The sequence below is a fragment of the Elephas maximus genome, chromosome 3 (genome assembly GCF_024166365.1).
Source record: "Elephas maximus indicus isolate mEleMax1 chromosome 3, mEleMax1 primary haplotype, whole genome shotgun sequence".
NCBI classification, from domain to species: Eukaryota; Metazoa; Chordata; class Mammalia; order Proboscidea; family Elephantidae; genus Elephas; species Elephas maximus.
This window is the reverse complement of record NC_064821.1, coordinates 13,158,474-13,175,021: the sequence shown is the minus strand read 5'-3', so window position 1 is coordinate 13,175,021 and position 16,548 is coordinate 13,158,474. Positions and strand designations below refer to the sequence as shown.

The following is a 16,548-nucleotide window of genomic DNA, read 5'->3' as shown; positions in this document are numbered from 1 at the left end:
ATGGTCTGAGGCTTAAACCAAGACCAGGTAAGATAAAAGTGGGAACAAAGTTAAAGAAGTTCATAAAAAAATAAAAACCCTCATGCCAGGTCCCAGGGACTTAATCTGATTCACAGCCCACTGCTTTTAACTGCAAACACAGCAGCAAGAAATCACCACGGTTACTTACTCCCCCAAGCACTGAAGGCTTTGAAGTCAACCATCTGAAATGTGCCAGGAGACCAAGAGCCATAGCTAATGGGTTCCCTGGGACCTAATGTGTGCCAAGCAAGGCTGCCAGGCAGCCTCCTCCTCCTCTTGGCACAAAAGTCAACAAGAGCCACTACCCTGCTCCTGGGTGACCACTGTAAGTGATCACGTTGACAGCAGGGTGATATGACAAGGAAATGTGGCCCTTCTCTAAATAATGGTAACTTTCAACACATAGGAAACCCTGGTGGCATAGTGGTTAAGTGCCATGGTTGGTAACCAAAGGGTCAGCAGTTTGAATCTGCCAGGCGCTCCCTGGAAACTCTAGGGGGCAGTGCTACTCTGTCCTATAGGGTTGCTATGAGTCTGAATCGACTCGACAGCGCTGGGTTTGGTTTTTATTTTTGGTTTTCAACAGATAAGCTGTCTCCTACTATTCTGGAGGCCATCCACCTCCCCTCAAAAGCTGCCTCTAGTATGCTTTTACAACCCTGAACTGCAAAGGCACTGAAGACTTCAGTTTTGAGTCTAGGCTGTCATTCAATTTCATTTCCAAGAGACAGGGCCTAGGCCTGAGTCCGCTCCAGACCAGAAGCACTGCCTGGTCCGCTGGCCTTTTCCCTGGGACTGTCTTCCCTGGTGGGAGGACTCCTGAGCACAGTACAACCAGATCTTGCCCCCCCGCCCCTCAAGTGCACCCTTCCTTCTGCAGGCTGCCTCACTTGCACCACCACCCACTTCCTGAGCCCTCCTGCTGCTCACAGCCCATCCTACCACTCTCACTGCTGCCCTCCCTCCCTCCCAATGGAGTGCCTAGGATGCTGCTAATACACACCACTTGCACCTATACGGAGACCATCAACCACCAGCCTCCCCTGTCACAAGACAGATCTTCACCTAGATGCTGCAAATAACTGATCTTTTTCTCTCGTAAAATTTTTTTCTGGTTCATCTATCGTAAAATTCACCCTTTTAAAGTGTACGATTCAGTGGTTTTTATTTTAGAGGTGTGCAATCATCATCACTACCTTATTTCAGAACATTTTCGTCATCCCCAAAAGAAACCCCATACTGGTTAGCAGTCACTCCCCACTCCCCTCGGCCCTAGGCAGCCCCTGAGCTACTTCCTATCTCTATGGATTCTCCTATTCTCTCTTGCCTCAGTTCTGGACATTTCACAGAGATGGAATCATACACTGTGGTCTTTTGTGTCTTCTGTGTTTCACTTAGCATAATGCTTTCAAGGCTTACTCATGTTGTAACAGGCATTAATACTTAATTCCTTTTTACGGTTGAAAAATATTCCAGTGTATGGGTAGTTCACGTTTTATTTATCCACTCATCAACTCACTGACAATTGGGTCATAAATACTTTTTAGCTGTCGCCAATCATGCTGTTATAAATATTTGTGTACAAGCTTTTGTGTGAACATGTTTTCAATTCTCCTGGGTATACACACACCCAGGGGAGGAACTGCTGGGCTGTATGTAAAAATCAATCTCTTTCGAACCTCAGTGCGGCCTAGCTTTATCTCCCTTTGCTGTTTCTAGTTTGTCCTTCCCCAGGACACCTTCAAAATGCCCAACTACATCCTCATCATTTGGGCAGCCTGCCTCACCATGAAGTCATCCTCACACAATTCTTTCTGAGCTAGTAACTCTCTCTGCTCACTTCTCACCCCAAATACCTAGAGGAGAAAGTACTTTGAACCTTTTCCTGGAGAACTTTATTGCTCAAGAGAACAAACTACAAAATACCATGGCACAAATTCAAGCACACAAATCAAACAACTGAGACACTTACGGGGCAGCTGCTGAGGACGCTCAGGAGGAAAAAAGTCTCCCTTTGGTAAGGCCCTCTCATCCTGAAAGGGAAAGAAAATGAATAAATCTTAGTAGTGACTGCAGTACTGTTTGTGACACCAAAGACGGAAACCACCCTCATCAACAGAAGTTGTTGTTGTTGGGTGCCAGCGAGTCAATTTTGACTCACAGCAACCCCAGAGGGTTTTCTAGGATGTAATCTTTACAGGAGCAGAACTCCAGGTCTTTTTCCTGCAGAGCCACTGAGTGAGTTCAAACTGCCAACCTTTTGGTTAGCAGCCAGCACTCAACTGCTGCGCCACCAGGGCTCATTCATCAACAGAAGACTGGTTCAACAAATTAAGGCTTATCTGTACAATGGAATCACACGCAAGGGTAAAAAGGAACATGGGAGAGTGTACTGGCTATCTTCGGTGAAAAGTGGAAGAGTAAGAGTGTACATTCACTTTACTGGGGGGAAAGATGGGCTCTAGGCAAGGGAAGAGAAGCTCACGCACTTCTTATGCATCTGTTCACCTTTGATTTCTGAGCCATGTGAAGCCATCACCTAAACTGAGTGTTAAAGTTACTAAAACAACGCTTTATAGAGTTCTTTGTCTTCTTCCTGAATTGGGGTCCCAGGTGGATCACCCACAGCATGTTCTAGCCACACTATTAACTATTTCCTCCGACAGAGCCTAGCATGCCTAACGTTTATACTGAAGCACTTTAGCAGACCTTTAAAAACTGTGTGAATCCAAGACTTCATTACACTCACAACAGATATGATGTTAACGTAACTATACGGTGATACTTTCAAAATTGGAAACCCACAGATATAGCCATTCTGTGAAACCAAGCACTTGCTCAGACACAGCATGCCAGCGACGGCCTGACCATGGCAGAAGCACCAACTGTGCGACAGAAAACTTCTGAGGAAGCAAGAACTGTGGGGCAAAAGGTCCTTCAGTCACACATTTGTTCAACAGACTGCACCCAACTTAAGTTCAACTGGTCCATACATATACTACGGGGCCATGTGTTCACTCTTCACAATCCTGTTTTTTACTAAATTCACTTCAATGTAATACGTAGGAAGAAATCCTTTAACTTACCATTTTCACGTGCATTGGTCTATCAAACAGCAGCTGGCCATTAAACATAGCTGATATTATAATTAAGGCTATTTCTTGCAATGCTGAAAACATACAATAGCAGGAGAGAAAAATGCACAAAAGAGTAAAATACTTCAACTGCTACCAATCCCTCTAAATGGTAAATTTATGAGTAATTCTGACTCCTCATTATAATGCAAGTATTCCTGTTTCTATAAGGAATAATAAGCACAGAAGCAGCAACAATAAATAAGGCTTCAGGTAAGAAAAAACAGTAAACTTCGGATTACTCCTTAGGTGTGAAGCTTCATTCACATAATTTTAACCTTTCACTAGACCATCTCCTCAAGTAGTGGCATCATGGTTTCTGCATGTGCCCAATGGGCCAGGCGGCCCACCAGTTTCTAAAGCACCATGTTTGCTGGTTAAGATACTCAGCTACTCAGTCTTTCCTGAATTCAGTGACTGTTCACGTGTGGTAGTCGCCACCGTGATGAGAAGTGGTAACTCCAGGGGAAGCAGCCCAGGCGAAGGAAGGAGGCCTGTCTGGGAGAAGTGCTTCTCCCACGATGACGTCCATCCACCGGAGAGACACAGGGTCCTCTACGAAACAACACTCAAATCTCTCTCCAGTGTTTGCAACTCCCCTCCCCCAGGTCAAATCCAGATTCCTCTAAAGAAGAGACACTGGAAAAGACCACTGATGGGCATAAGCCTGTTTTCTACCTGTCCCTTCTATCCACACAGCATTGAACCAATCTCCCCCTAGAGAACTTACAAAATCCACAGTAATGTACTCTCTTCCTCTAGTCACAGAAAACATTCATACATCAAAGTTGTCTCTTCCTCACAGGAGATAAATTCTTGACTAAAACATTCACAATGAGCTGTATTACCGTAAAAGGATACATATAGCTTGCACAGCCTCAATGGACTGTTCAAAAGTAACAGTGCCTATTCCACGACTTTTTCCATCTTTATCCTCAAGAATGTCTGCTCGGACCACCACACCAGCCATACTAAATACTTCCTTCAGCTTCTTCCAGCCAACTTTATAATCCAGCTAATCAAGAGAAAAAGGGAAAAACCTTCAGGAAAACTTATAACACTTTTGATACATGCATGAAACACGCCTCAGTTAGTAACAAGCATCAGAAAAATAACGTCACAAAAACTAATCAACTGCAATAGCACTTTCCAAATATGATTATGAAGCCTGGCCTTAATGGACAGTCTTTTTAACTGTGTTATTTATTGTCTCTTTTCTCAGAAGACCAGCTTAAGTCACCTCGTATCTTTAAAATTAATATGTATTTTCTGAACATTAAAAAAAGACGTTCCCCAGCTGAGGCTTATTCTTACCTGCCCTGACCAATTTTCTTTTTAAACACCCCAGGCCTAACAGGAGGTGGAAGGCATCTATGTACACACCACCTCTGCGCATACGCTGTCGCCCAGCACCTAAACTGCACACAGTAAACCCACAGATATCCAGCTGCTGTTTTCCTAACACCTGCAAAACGCAGCAAGCACGGCCCCAACGGGACCACGGTCAAGTGGGTGACTTACGACTGCAGTAATAACTAGGAAAAAAGACAAAGCCTAACACGAAGGCTGAATTTTAAATAGTTCAAAGTTTTCCTTTTCAAATGTCAAAGCTACTTCTGTAATACTGGTTTTCTAGGGTTTTAGACAGTGTTTCTATTTACTTACATTTGCTACAAATACTGTGCTTCCGAGTCTTCCGGCCTGTAATGCATGGATAATCTCATTTGGGATGTTAGGATTATTTAGGATACTGGGTGGGATATTAATCATTCCTGGGCCACCTGGTCCCATACCCATCCCACCAGTCGTAGCCATCACCTTTTGCATTGCTCTCCTGGCATGTTCACCGTCAGGATCCTAAAACAAGCATAAAAACATGGCATTTAACAGACCCAGGAACAATAAAACACCACATTCGCACAGTAACTGATATTCTCAAAACTCCAGAAATTGAGAGATTGTTTGGAAAACATGTGTCGACTCTAAAACAAAAATCCAAATGAAGTAATTCAATAGCCTAGGAAGAGTTCCAGCTTGAGGGATGGGGAAGAATAAAGTATAAAATTTAGTGTCGGAAACACAGCTCTTCAAATATTAAATAATTAAGTAAAAACGGGGGGGGGGGAGGGATGACTACAATGACATGATTAAGTGACAAAAATGTAGAACTTCCAGCTTGAAATAAGACCTTCATGGGCTTCGTATGGCTGAATCTTAGCAATTTAATAGGGTTTTGTGATCTCCGCCAGTCATTTTTCCAAATTTTTGAAAACACAGTTCTACATCGCCAAGGGCCCACATCCTTCAAGTTATTTAGGGGTTTGATTCAAGTATGTAAAGTCTGAACAGGTTTGTGAGGCCCTGGTATTGACACAATTCTTAAACTCTGTCCTGCCATTCACCAAGACCATCAACACCTCTCTGAGCTCTGAATATTCTCATCTTCCTCCCAGGTAGAAAGGAGGTAAAAACAAGCTGAGGGGGGATCTTATCAACAACAACAACAACAAAATCCTATTAATGGAAGGGAAAGAAGATAATTGATTTGGATTAGATATTACAGGGGAAGTGAGTAACTACAAACTCATTTTAAAAAAGAAAAATGGTGGGCCAAGGATAGGATTCAGACTGGGTAAAACTGCAGATGCTGAGTCCTCGGGAGGTACAAACAGTTAGTGCGCTCAACTGCTAACCAAAAGGCTGGAGGTCCGTGTCCATCCAGAAGTGCCGCAGAAGAAAACCCTGGAAACTTATCCAAAAAAATCAAGTCACTGAAAACCCTATGGAGCACAGTTCTACTCTGACACACATGGGGTTGCCATGAGTCCAAACCGACTCCACAGCATCAGGCACTGGTAGAGTCCCTTATTTGCATAAACCAATTAAAAAATGGGCTCCCTTTGAGCTGCCCTGAGAAAACAGGGCAGGCTGGTCTACGACAAATCACGGATGTTAGGAAGGTGGTCAGCAGCCGTTCAGGATCTACGCTCAGCCACTATTCAAGAGCTCTCACAGGAGTGACTGGTGCCTCTTTACTAAAAACAGCAGACTGGTGTGCTCTGTCACATGAAGCCAAGGACTATTACTGTCTTTACCTAACTCTGAACAGGGATAACACAACGATTATAAATGGTGTCCACCAAGTGTTAATCAAAAGCTTACTTCTTTGACTTTCAGTGGTCTTCCACTCAGACTATGCTTGTTTAGAACTTCGGCAGCTTTTTTCATGCTCTCTTCCATCTTGAATTCAACAACACTATGAAAAGATGAAAGCAAATGAGTGAAAACAGTCCTACTATTTAGAAGACTCAATTGCTGATAAGTAACTAGACGATACTTACGCACATCCCTTTAGAAGAAGCCACAGACCAGTCAGAAGAGCAAGAAAAGGGGGAAAAAAAGAGAAAAGAAACAGTAATTAACAATGACAGTTACATGGCTTATGTAACAAGGTTAGTTTGTTTTTGTCTTTGAATTAACCTTTCTAAGGGGAAGCTCACAACAGCGTCTTGCCTAGCCTTCCGTATTAAAAGCTGGGCTCCTTAGTATCTCATTTCCTACACATTACCAGCATTACACTATAATTTCTGAAGGTGTAATAAGCAGACCTGAATTCAGGCTCTCCAAGAAATCACACAAACTTTAAATCTGCTTCCCTCTGTACTCAGTTTCTTATCATACTCCTTCTTGAACTTCTTCCCTTCCATAAATTAAGCTCATCCTATTAACTATTCTAAGCCATTCTACTACACGACAGAAAATTGTTTTCTCTTTGAACTATGCCAATTTTAAATGTTCAGGTTTAAAATATTTGATTTACAATTTACTGGCTCAAAGGCAACTTTTCGGAATCTTTGGGTCACACAACTTTCAAATTCAGCAAACAACCAAGAGTGACATTTTCTAGACAAGAACACACGTTTTACATTAATATACCACCGCTAAAATTCCATGCATAATTCACACACAGCCAATTCCTCTGTTAACAAAGAAACAATGCTGCTGTTGGTCCCCAGTTATCCAAATTGGGCATCCAAACAGAATACCAAAAAGCTCTTTGGCCAGCCATTTGGAAAAGCCGGACTCCCATTGCAAACCCCCTCCCACCCCACTCAGATGTTTGGCAAAATCAAACATATCTGCCATAACATGAGCACTCACTGCCTTCCTGATTTCATTCGATTCCACGCCACCATACAGTTACATTTGTCATGTAGTAAATCCACAGAAGAAATTCTCTCAAAGACTTACCCTTGACTTTCCTTCAGCGTCCATTAAGAGCTCCACGTATGTTACCTCACCAACTACAAATCAGTTTCCAGACGACACATAAACCAAGGGAGAAAAGCCAAGAAAACAATGGGAATTTAGAACAATCATCAGCAACCTTGTATGGAGCCTCTGCCTTATAAGAAAGCCCAGAAACACTCCATATTCTCTAAACCACCAAACTAGGCATTACAGGTGTGCAGTAAAAGGAGGTGCGAACTCCTGAACAATATGTCCTTGATTTTCCTCCCACCACAAACGAGCTACTTCCACAGATTTCCATATCCGTTTCCCTGTCTGGAATACTCATTCATGACGAGAGGCAATCCAAATCTACAGGAAAGAAGTCTGCATGGTTCACTTTTTGGGGGAAGGGAGGAAAACAGTTTTACGCACACACACTTACTGGTGAAAGCAGGTCAACGGTACACAGGCGGCAATGCCGCTGAACTGAGTCCAAATGCAGAAATACAAGACTGTGTACGTATATGCGCAAAAGCACGTTCACACGCACTTACGCAGACACACGCACAGAGCCAGGGCTGTGTAATTACACAGGGTCCCATGCTTGGGAGGACACCCCACGCTCTCCTATTGCTGCCATCTTGAAATTCTTAATGATTTCTCCACAGAAGGCCTGGCACTTTCGTTCAGCACTGAGCCCCCCAGACTCTGAAGCTGGCCCTGCACACACCACCAGGCTCCCTAACTGCTGGAAAATGTGTATTTGATTACAGGATCACAAAACCAGAGCAGCATCTGGATTCTCTTCCGTGAAGTAAGCTAGGCTTCACTCTTGCTGCTTCCTAAACCTCCCCATAAACGGACACAAATAAATTCAAATTTAGGGCTGAATCTGCATCTAAGATAGTTAAACAGACTCACATGATTATAATCTATACAGAGAGGAAACAAACAAACAAAAAAATTAACTCGCAGATTTTCCTCAAGGTTTGGATTGCCAGTTCACGACCACTGTAACCAGATTTAAGAATCCATCACGAACACAACCACCAAAATGGCTGCTGAATTTGAAGATGGCACACAGAAAACAGAACCTTAAACAGTTAACTTGGAAAAAACAATCTAAGCAGGTGCTCCAAAGTCAAGGAAGGGCTTTGGTTCTCAATTTTTTTTCAAGGATTATTTTTATGTTAAACCTCTCCAATTGAGTTTTCAAGTCTGGCTTAGTAGTATAAGGGTAAAAAGAACCCACTTAACAGGCCTCAACAAGTCCTGCCTATTTCAACTCCTTTGTTCAAAAGATACTAAAACTATTATCAGAGTTTTAAAATTAATATAATGAGGAATTTAAGTTAAAAATAAGAAAAATTATTTTCTTAATGAATCTAACAATCTAAGGGCATATTTATCCATATATTTGCTGGAAGGCAAGAAGGCAAGAAGGCCAGGCCTTCAAGTTTAAGTCTACAGCCTCACCTTCTTGTCCTCTCCTGCAATGTTACAGAACCAAACCAGCACTTTGCACAAAACAGGAAGGGGAGATAATTAGTGCAAAGGAATGAAGAAAGGAAACTGAAGGGTCCCGGAAAGCTTAACTTTTGGAGTATGCATTCCCATGGGGCAAACTGAGAAATGATTTAAACATGATCACAGCCAAGGGACAGTCATACAAATTGGCTTTATTTTATCCTTACAGAAAGTAAAACAATTCCCACAAAGCCATGGCCATTCCTGAGGTCATGTTAAAAGCCGTGTATTTCCATAATGGCAGCCAACTGAGAAGTAACGCCCCGCTCTACTTCTATGAAAGCTGCAGAGCAGTGCCGGTGAAGATACACCCCAAGTCCACCCTGGTGGTGAAGTGGTTAAGAGCTCAGGCTGCTAACCAAAAGGTCAGCAGTTCGAATCCACCAGCCGCTCCTTAGAAACCCTATGGGGCAGTTCTACTCTCTCCTATAGGGTCACTATGAGTCAGAATCGACTCCAAGGCACATAACAACAATGGCCACCTTAAAATAAATAAAGGAATCACAGTAACTCAAGATGGCTGTTAACCATTTTATTGCCAGAATCAAATACTGGTGCATTTGAAGTTTCTGGCCTGCATCCATAAAGACAGTTTATCAAGCAACTGTTATTGCAACCTAGAAACCAAGCCAAGTCCAAACTTTTTTCTATGGTCCTAACTATTTTAAACAAAAAGCCAGGTTTAAAAATGAGGTCTTTTTCCACCTAACAATTTAGTGATGGTAAGCACCCAACTTTAATCTTTTTACCAAAAATTTGCTTGAAAGGTTCTCTCCTTTATTCTCCAATGGTAGAGCCATTAAATGAAAACAAAAAATTGCAGTTAAAAAAACACACTCCACTTCCTATCAATTTAGCACAGAGAAGCAGCAGCCAGAGGTCAGGCAGTCACGGCTGTAGCATGGAGAGTGCTGTTCTCGTTCCTGTGCGAGGTCCTACTCTTCCCATCTTTACCCAGAGACCTCAGCAACACAGACACGTCAGCAAGCCAGCCTTACAGGATCTGCAGTCGCTGCTCATACTTCCCTGGAGGAAAGTAATCATGAAGCTTTTGGAAGCCCACCTCTTGTAGCGCTATAATATTAAAGCCTTTTATTGCAGTATGGCTATCACGAATTTGGAGAAAAAACTTTCCAAGTATAAATAATCTACTCAAATTCAATGAAATGAACTTTAAAATAGAGCAGGCTGTGAAGACAAGTTCTATTGCACATTACTATATCTAAAAACAAAAACTTTGAAACTCTAACACCAAATGTCATCACCTATCTTTATTTCAAAATGCTGAGAAATCATTTTTAACTAACATTCAAGCAGATTATTAAAAATTTTGCTTCAAGACCTCTGCTGTCTGTAACTCCTTCTCCTTTCTTCATTCTCCTCCCAGAACTCGTCTGTCTTCTATGTTATGCATAAATAAAGCTGCTACTGTTCCTTTAAACTTTTTTTTTTTTTGCTTCAAGAATAAAACATAACATGAGAATAAGCAGATGAGCAACCCCAAAAGCATTCAGATAGCCTCCTGGAATTTAATCCTCTTGCACACACTTTTTTTGTAGAGGGTCAGCACAAAAAAAAAGAAGACCCTCAATGACATGAGCTGTTACAGTGTCTGCAACAATGGACTCAAACATAGCAACCCCTGTGAGGATGGCACAGGACCGGGCAGTGTTTCGTTTTGTTGCACACAGGGTCCCTATGAGTCGGAACTGACTTGAAGGCAACTAACAACAACAAGAAGCATGTACTTTTATCACAGACAGTATTTGTTTTTACTTTCCCATTTACTGCTCAAGTCTGAAATGGGCCGAAAAAAAGGAGTACAAAGGCCAGAGCTTCACTGAAGAGAATTCATGTGATAAAGCCTAAAAAACCATGGGGGTAGGGAGGTGGAACAAGCTAGAGCTGGGCACATTGTCAAACATTTTTCACATAACGTTAGAGTCAACTCTTTGGTATCCACTCTAATGGAGGGATGCAAACAATAAACATACATTTTAATTTGGAAAGCTTTTTTCTTTGATATAATATTAAGACAACTTGAAAAAGGGCAAAATAATTACTCTACACAATGAATACTTGATTTATGAGCAAGTAAGAATACGAATGCACCCATGCTGGCTCCTGATCCCATGGCAGGAGAGCACCACCTCTACAGCAGAGCAAAAGGCCACCAAGTAAGCCAGGCAGGCTGCCCTGCTGGGGCTTGACCTTGGCATTCACACACGTAACACCTGAGCGGAACTGGCCTTTCTAAAATGCAGGCAGGATTTTCAACAAGAGAAAATATAAAGGACCCAAGGAGACTGGGTAGCGACTGTAAACGAAAAGAAAGTTCTGCCCACAAAACCAACAGTGCAGATCACCTCTAGAGTCCACGGAGGCCTTCTGCTGGACTACACCTGCCCTCCGGCCTTGGTTTTCAGTCAGCTGAGATTTGAAACTCACTTAAAGCGATGCATTAAATAATAACAGGATTAAGTGCTTTAAAGAAATCTTTGCTTACACAAGTTAGACTGACTGCTGCTAAACCTGGAACTGACAGAGTAAACTTCATCACTGACCAGTCTTCCTTGCTCTGTGTTCTCTGCTCACTATTTACTCACTGCTGCTGCGGCCCAGGCCTGCCTCTGCACCCCGGCCCTCCTCTGGTTAAGCCAGGGGGACCGGCAGGCGCCATGACATTTCTTCATCCAGATATGACTCCCCGGTCTCAAACTAATGTAGCACAACAGTAGCTCAGTTTAGAACTCCCCAGATCACCTTTTGCTCAAAGAAATCTGTATTTGTCTCCAGTCCTTAAATCAGGCACCTGTAGGTGTGTATCTATCTCATCATCTGTCGAATGGAACCAATTAGGGAGTCGTGGGATTTAAGTTGTCACTCTGAAACCAAGTTTGGCGATTTCCAATTCAAATTTTATACAACACCGTAACTTTTTTTTTTTTAAATCTAGCAACTCTTTGGTGCTCTAGCGGCCATTGTTCCATTTCGCACCTCCACTAAAATAGGCAGGATCAAAAGGAAGGACAATAGAAACTTTTCCTTTGTTTCATGGGGCAGTTAGGACAGCATGGGGCAAGCATGGCTGTGAAAATGGTGTTTCACCCACGTCCCTCATGGGCGTGACGGAAGGAGTTTGGAGTTTGGGTAAAAACAGAAGCGTGGTTCGCAACAAATTTCCTCTTTAAAATCAGCCATGCTGACTTCGTGATAGCGCCAACACACAGCTGGCATCTTACAAGTCTTGTGATTCTACCTAGGGGGGATGGCCTAAGGGACTAGTTCACAGAATAGATTAGTAATAGGGTCTCCTAGAATCCTACTAAGTGCTAAAATCAAAGACCGAGAACCCACACGTGGTGTCAAAGAAGGGGAAGACTGGGAATTAGGGAGAGGTACGTGGCACAACCTCAGGCGTGATTATCCTTAGAAAAGGTGCTGTCTTTCCATCTCAAAGCTAGCTACTTTAGTTTCGACCATGCTGGTAGATTTCAAACGTTCAGATCAGTTGAAGACAACAAATTCTAGCTCTTATTCCAGCAGAATAAGGGTTAATTCATCAGGGACAGACTCTACCAGTGGCTGGATTATGACAGGCCAAAACTCTGGTTTGTCCACTTGAGGGATTCTCTTGAGACTAATGCTCTCAGGGTCTAAGCGCCTCAATCTGCAGTTCTCTCCAGTGCAACAGCAAGTCTTCAAAACAGTTAAAACTTACTCCCAGCCTATATCAAGTAAATATTTCCCAACTCAAACCATTTAAACATCTTTTGGCACTCTGAGACATGAACAAAAACATTTTTTAAGGCTCATAGTAAAAACAGCAAGAATACTTCTTAAGAAGTCTGTCTGTAAACACAGTTAATTTCTTTAGACCTCACATACTGAATATAAGCTTTATCAAAAAAAAAAAAAAAGGTATCTTCCTCTCATGATTCTCTTTACCCACAATCCAATAATGCTAATAATTTAATTAAACAGCAAAGTAATTAATTTAACCAGTACAGGGGAGCTCTAAACAAGAACATTTTAAGGTTCATTAAAAAGAAGTGATTTACTGCACACCTGTAATTCTAAATTACACCACCAAAGATACACTGAAAGGGCTGAGCCGGGGCATTCGTAGCAGTACGCCCGGGGAATATGAGAACCAGTTTGGAAGTATCCAAATAAACCACCAAGCTGGTTCCACACTGAATACAGTGCAAAACAGGAAAGTGAGGTGAACTGCTTCTACATCCAGAAACGCCATGGCTGCTGCTGCCAACTTCAAGGCTTCCCGAGCGGAATGACTGAATGGTAAGGCAGTAAAAATGGCACCTACTTTATCCAGCATGTCCCAAAACTGGTTCACACACTCCTAAAAAAGAAGAATTAATTTGGCCTGCCATCTCGTACAAAATGCTAACGATTGCATTTTCAAAGCCACATTCCTGGTTCTTGGAACTTCTATGCCTTATCATCGGCAGAAGTATCAATTCAGCGGTTCAACCAAATCACAAGAGCACAGATTTAGGGGTTATTCCAAGAACTAATTCGAATGAGACCCAACTGTACTGTGCAGAAATTCTACGCTTGTATTGAAGCAGCAGTCCCAAAAACCAAGAACACTGCATCTGGGATGCCACATGACACGCCCCTCAGACAAAAAGAAGAAACTTCGCTCTTGCCCTAGGAGCATTTGCAGGAATGATTTGGCTGATCAAGGCAGGGAAACCAATCTGACACCAAAACGTTTTCCATCCATGTTATCTGGAGAAATACCACATGGAAGCAGCACATGGCACTTAGACTGTCCGGAGAGGTTCCTGTTGCCTAGTGTCATGATAGAATTAAGTAATGGGACAATGATGGCAGGAGGTCGTTCAGAATTTCAAAACCCAATGCCGGGAGCACCAGCACACATACCAAAATGGCCTATCCAAGTGGCATCTCTCTCTGTCACTGAAATGGTAATCATTAGACAAATCAAGCTCACATCTATTTTCATTATGAATGCTCCAGAAAACCAATACCTTTCAGTCCTTCAAAAGGCTCCATTAAGGGTAATGTGATTCTAGGCTTCTCTTAGTGGGAGGCAAGGGGACCTCAAGGCCATATACAAATTGTTCTCTGTCAATAGCTCTGTCTAAACAAGGGCTGAGCAATCTCTTAGTCCTGAGTGCCACCAGCAGGGCCAAGAATCAGGAAGGAAGAAAGGAAGAAAGACAAAAGCAGAACAGGAGCGTGGAAGGAGAGAGAGGACACACACCGTGTGCAAAGGCAGGGGCCTCCTCAGACCTCCTGGTGGCAGCACAGCCTGGGTCACGTCCCCCGGACCAGAATTTGGACAACTGGGCTGCGACTGATACATATCATAAGGCACCGCATTACAAAGCTGATACCTTATTCTGAGCTCGCCAATTGTCACTCTGCTGTGTCTCTTCCCCAGGAAAAAGGGACGGGGAAAAAAAGCCTAACAGCTTAAATACAAACTGATGTTTTGTAATTTAGAACCTAAACAGCACAAGTTCCAACTACCGTATTTTGATCCCAGGAAGACATCCACAAAATTTAAACAAAATACCTTCCTGCGAGAATTTGAAAGCTTTAAAAAAAAAAAAAAAAAAAACCTCTCCCACCTAATGTAAAGAATTCAAAAAATGTCCTTAACACAAAAGGTTCCCCTCAAGTTTAATTGAAGCCGTAACTAGCCATATTACACCGTAAAATCACTGGTAGGTCAAGGGACCATACAAATCACCTTGTTGACACATAGGTGCATGACCACAAAAAAAGGTACAGTGGGAAGGGTTAGCTCTCAAGCCTGGATAGAATACATGCTCTCCTCAGAACAGCTTCCACTGACAAAATAACCAAGGAACCGGCCACAGAGAAGATGACACACCAACCTTTTTTACCCTACTCAGCCACCAGTACCATTACCTTTTTCTTTAACCAGGTCTTTAAGGGACTGCCATTTCACATCAAACGGTATGTTTGTAATGAAGGCTCTGTATCTTTTAGTTGGGTTGGAATATGGCTCAAAGCGATTGCCTCCTCTTTTCATGCTTTTCTCCTTCCTCTTCTCATTCTGTGTAGGCCGCTCTCCTTCACTGAATGCAAAAGAGGAAAAAACAAAAAACAAAGGGTTCACATGTCAGCACAATGTGAAAAATATTTGATTTATGGGGTTTATAATTCCAGAAAGTTGCACGTAACAATGATTAATGCTGGTTTTGACTTGGGACATTCAAACTAAAATGCTCCATAAGGCACAGAGTTGTAGTAGTTATATTCCTTGAAAGCTATCTTATCAGAAAATACGCTCTCCACGGCACCCCCCAGTAACAGAGTAAGTTAAGTAAGGTAGCAGACCCCTGCCTGAGGTGTTTTAATTCCATGACCAGAACAGAGAAGGGAAGATTTACAAGCACGAACAGCAACAGATGGTACATACAGGCCCTACCAATTTTAACCTCATAAATAAAAGTGTCTTTTGTTGTGTAGTTAAGAAAGAAATCATTCTCTATACAACCCTACTACCTTGAACCTAGGAAAATCCCAGTTTGAGGAAGTCCGTAGGTAAGAGAGGCTTAGAGTGCAAACAATCCCACCTTCGGTAAAGAAGGGCGGAAGCCTTTCAGGTGTGCCCTTTCCTGTAAGTTAACACTCTTTTCCCTTTGTGTGCTAGGTGCCTCCATCCTGTTAACATTCCATTTCTAAGCTCTACATTCAAACTCAGTTCCGTATGGAACAAAAAAACAAACTTTCAGAAGAAATGCAGATTTCCGAAGCACAGAGAAATTTATGAGTGGAGGTCCAAGCAGTGGCTTGGGGAGCACAGGCTGGCGTGGGAACACCCAGGGCAGGGCCCACGCACTGCCTGTGCAAGGTCAGTCCCTCTCACTGCTGGGAGGCATTGACAAGAGACAACCAGAACAAGTACAGAGCCAGGTGAAGCTGAGCCCTTGACCTTTCCACTTTACCAGCCCTATGCTTTCCGCCAGTGAGAACCCAGGGACTCCCAAACCATAGGTTCAAGAACAGATTTTGTGATCTATAAGAAAAATGGGAAAAACAAACTGATGATGATACAATCAAAGGACTGGTCTTTTTTCTGGGATATGTTTCCCCTGGGAGGAGGGAGCTGTTTCCACATCAGATAGCTGGAGAAGTTCTCCTTTAATGTATTTAACCCGGAAAAATCAGAAAGTTAGCAACTCTTTGTAACCACCCCTCCATTATTCCATTTCAAACTGTCCCCCATATCCAAAACACTAGTGTTAAAAGCCCAGCCAACGAGAGTGTTAAGAGCCCAACCAACGGCCTTAGTCTAGGGCAGGTGAAGGTATCATCCTAGTGGGAGTTACACTCTATCGGACACCAGGCAAAACCAAGAAGGTGGTAAGAGGTTCCTGTCTCTCAGCTTGTTTCTTTCTCTTTTCATCTCTGGTAAGATAAAAGGTGATGCAGGCCACACCCCAGGGAAACTCTCCTTACATAAGATCAGGGATGTGACCTGAGTAAGGGTGTCGCATCCCACCCTGATCCTGCCTCATTAACATAACAAACATAACCTAATCCTGCCTCATTAACTCATGTTGCTGTGGTTAGGTTCCACTGGCATGATGAACAGGAGCAAACACTG

General features: G+C 42.8%; 1 protein-coding gene across 4 annotated transcripts in view; it reads right to left on the bottom strand.

Annotated features, from left to right (window-relative positions):
- Positions 1-16,548, bottom strand: part of HNRNPM (heterogeneous nuclear ribonucleoprotein M) — a 37,649-nt gene that overhangs the window by 15,910 nt on the left and 5,191 nt on the right. The window contains exons 2-10 of one of the 4 annotated variants that reach the window (XM_049876727.1): positions 14,844-15,013; positions 7,407-7,459; positions 6,497-6,504; positions 6,318-6,411; positions 4,974-5,012; positions 4,821-4,856; positions 4,017-4,170; positions 3,108-3,157; positions 1,994-2,054 (exon numbers count right to left, since the gene is read on the bottom strand). In XM_049876727.1, coding sequence (XP_049732684.1) covers positions 1,994-2,054; positions 3,108-3,157; positions 4,017-4,170; positions 4,821-4,856; positions 4,974-5,012; positions 6,318-6,411; positions 6,497-6,504; positions 7,407-7,459; positions 14,844-15,013 — 665 coding nt within the window. Of the gene's footprint in view, positions 1-1,993; positions 2,055-3,107; positions 3,158-4,016; positions 4,171-4,820; positions 5,013-6,317; positions 6,412-6,496; positions 7,250-7,406; positions 7,460-14,843; positions 15,014-16,548 lie in introns of those variants that run through there. The other 3 variants (XM_049876726.1, XM_049876725.1, XM_049876724.1) reach the window with 3 other exon arrangements.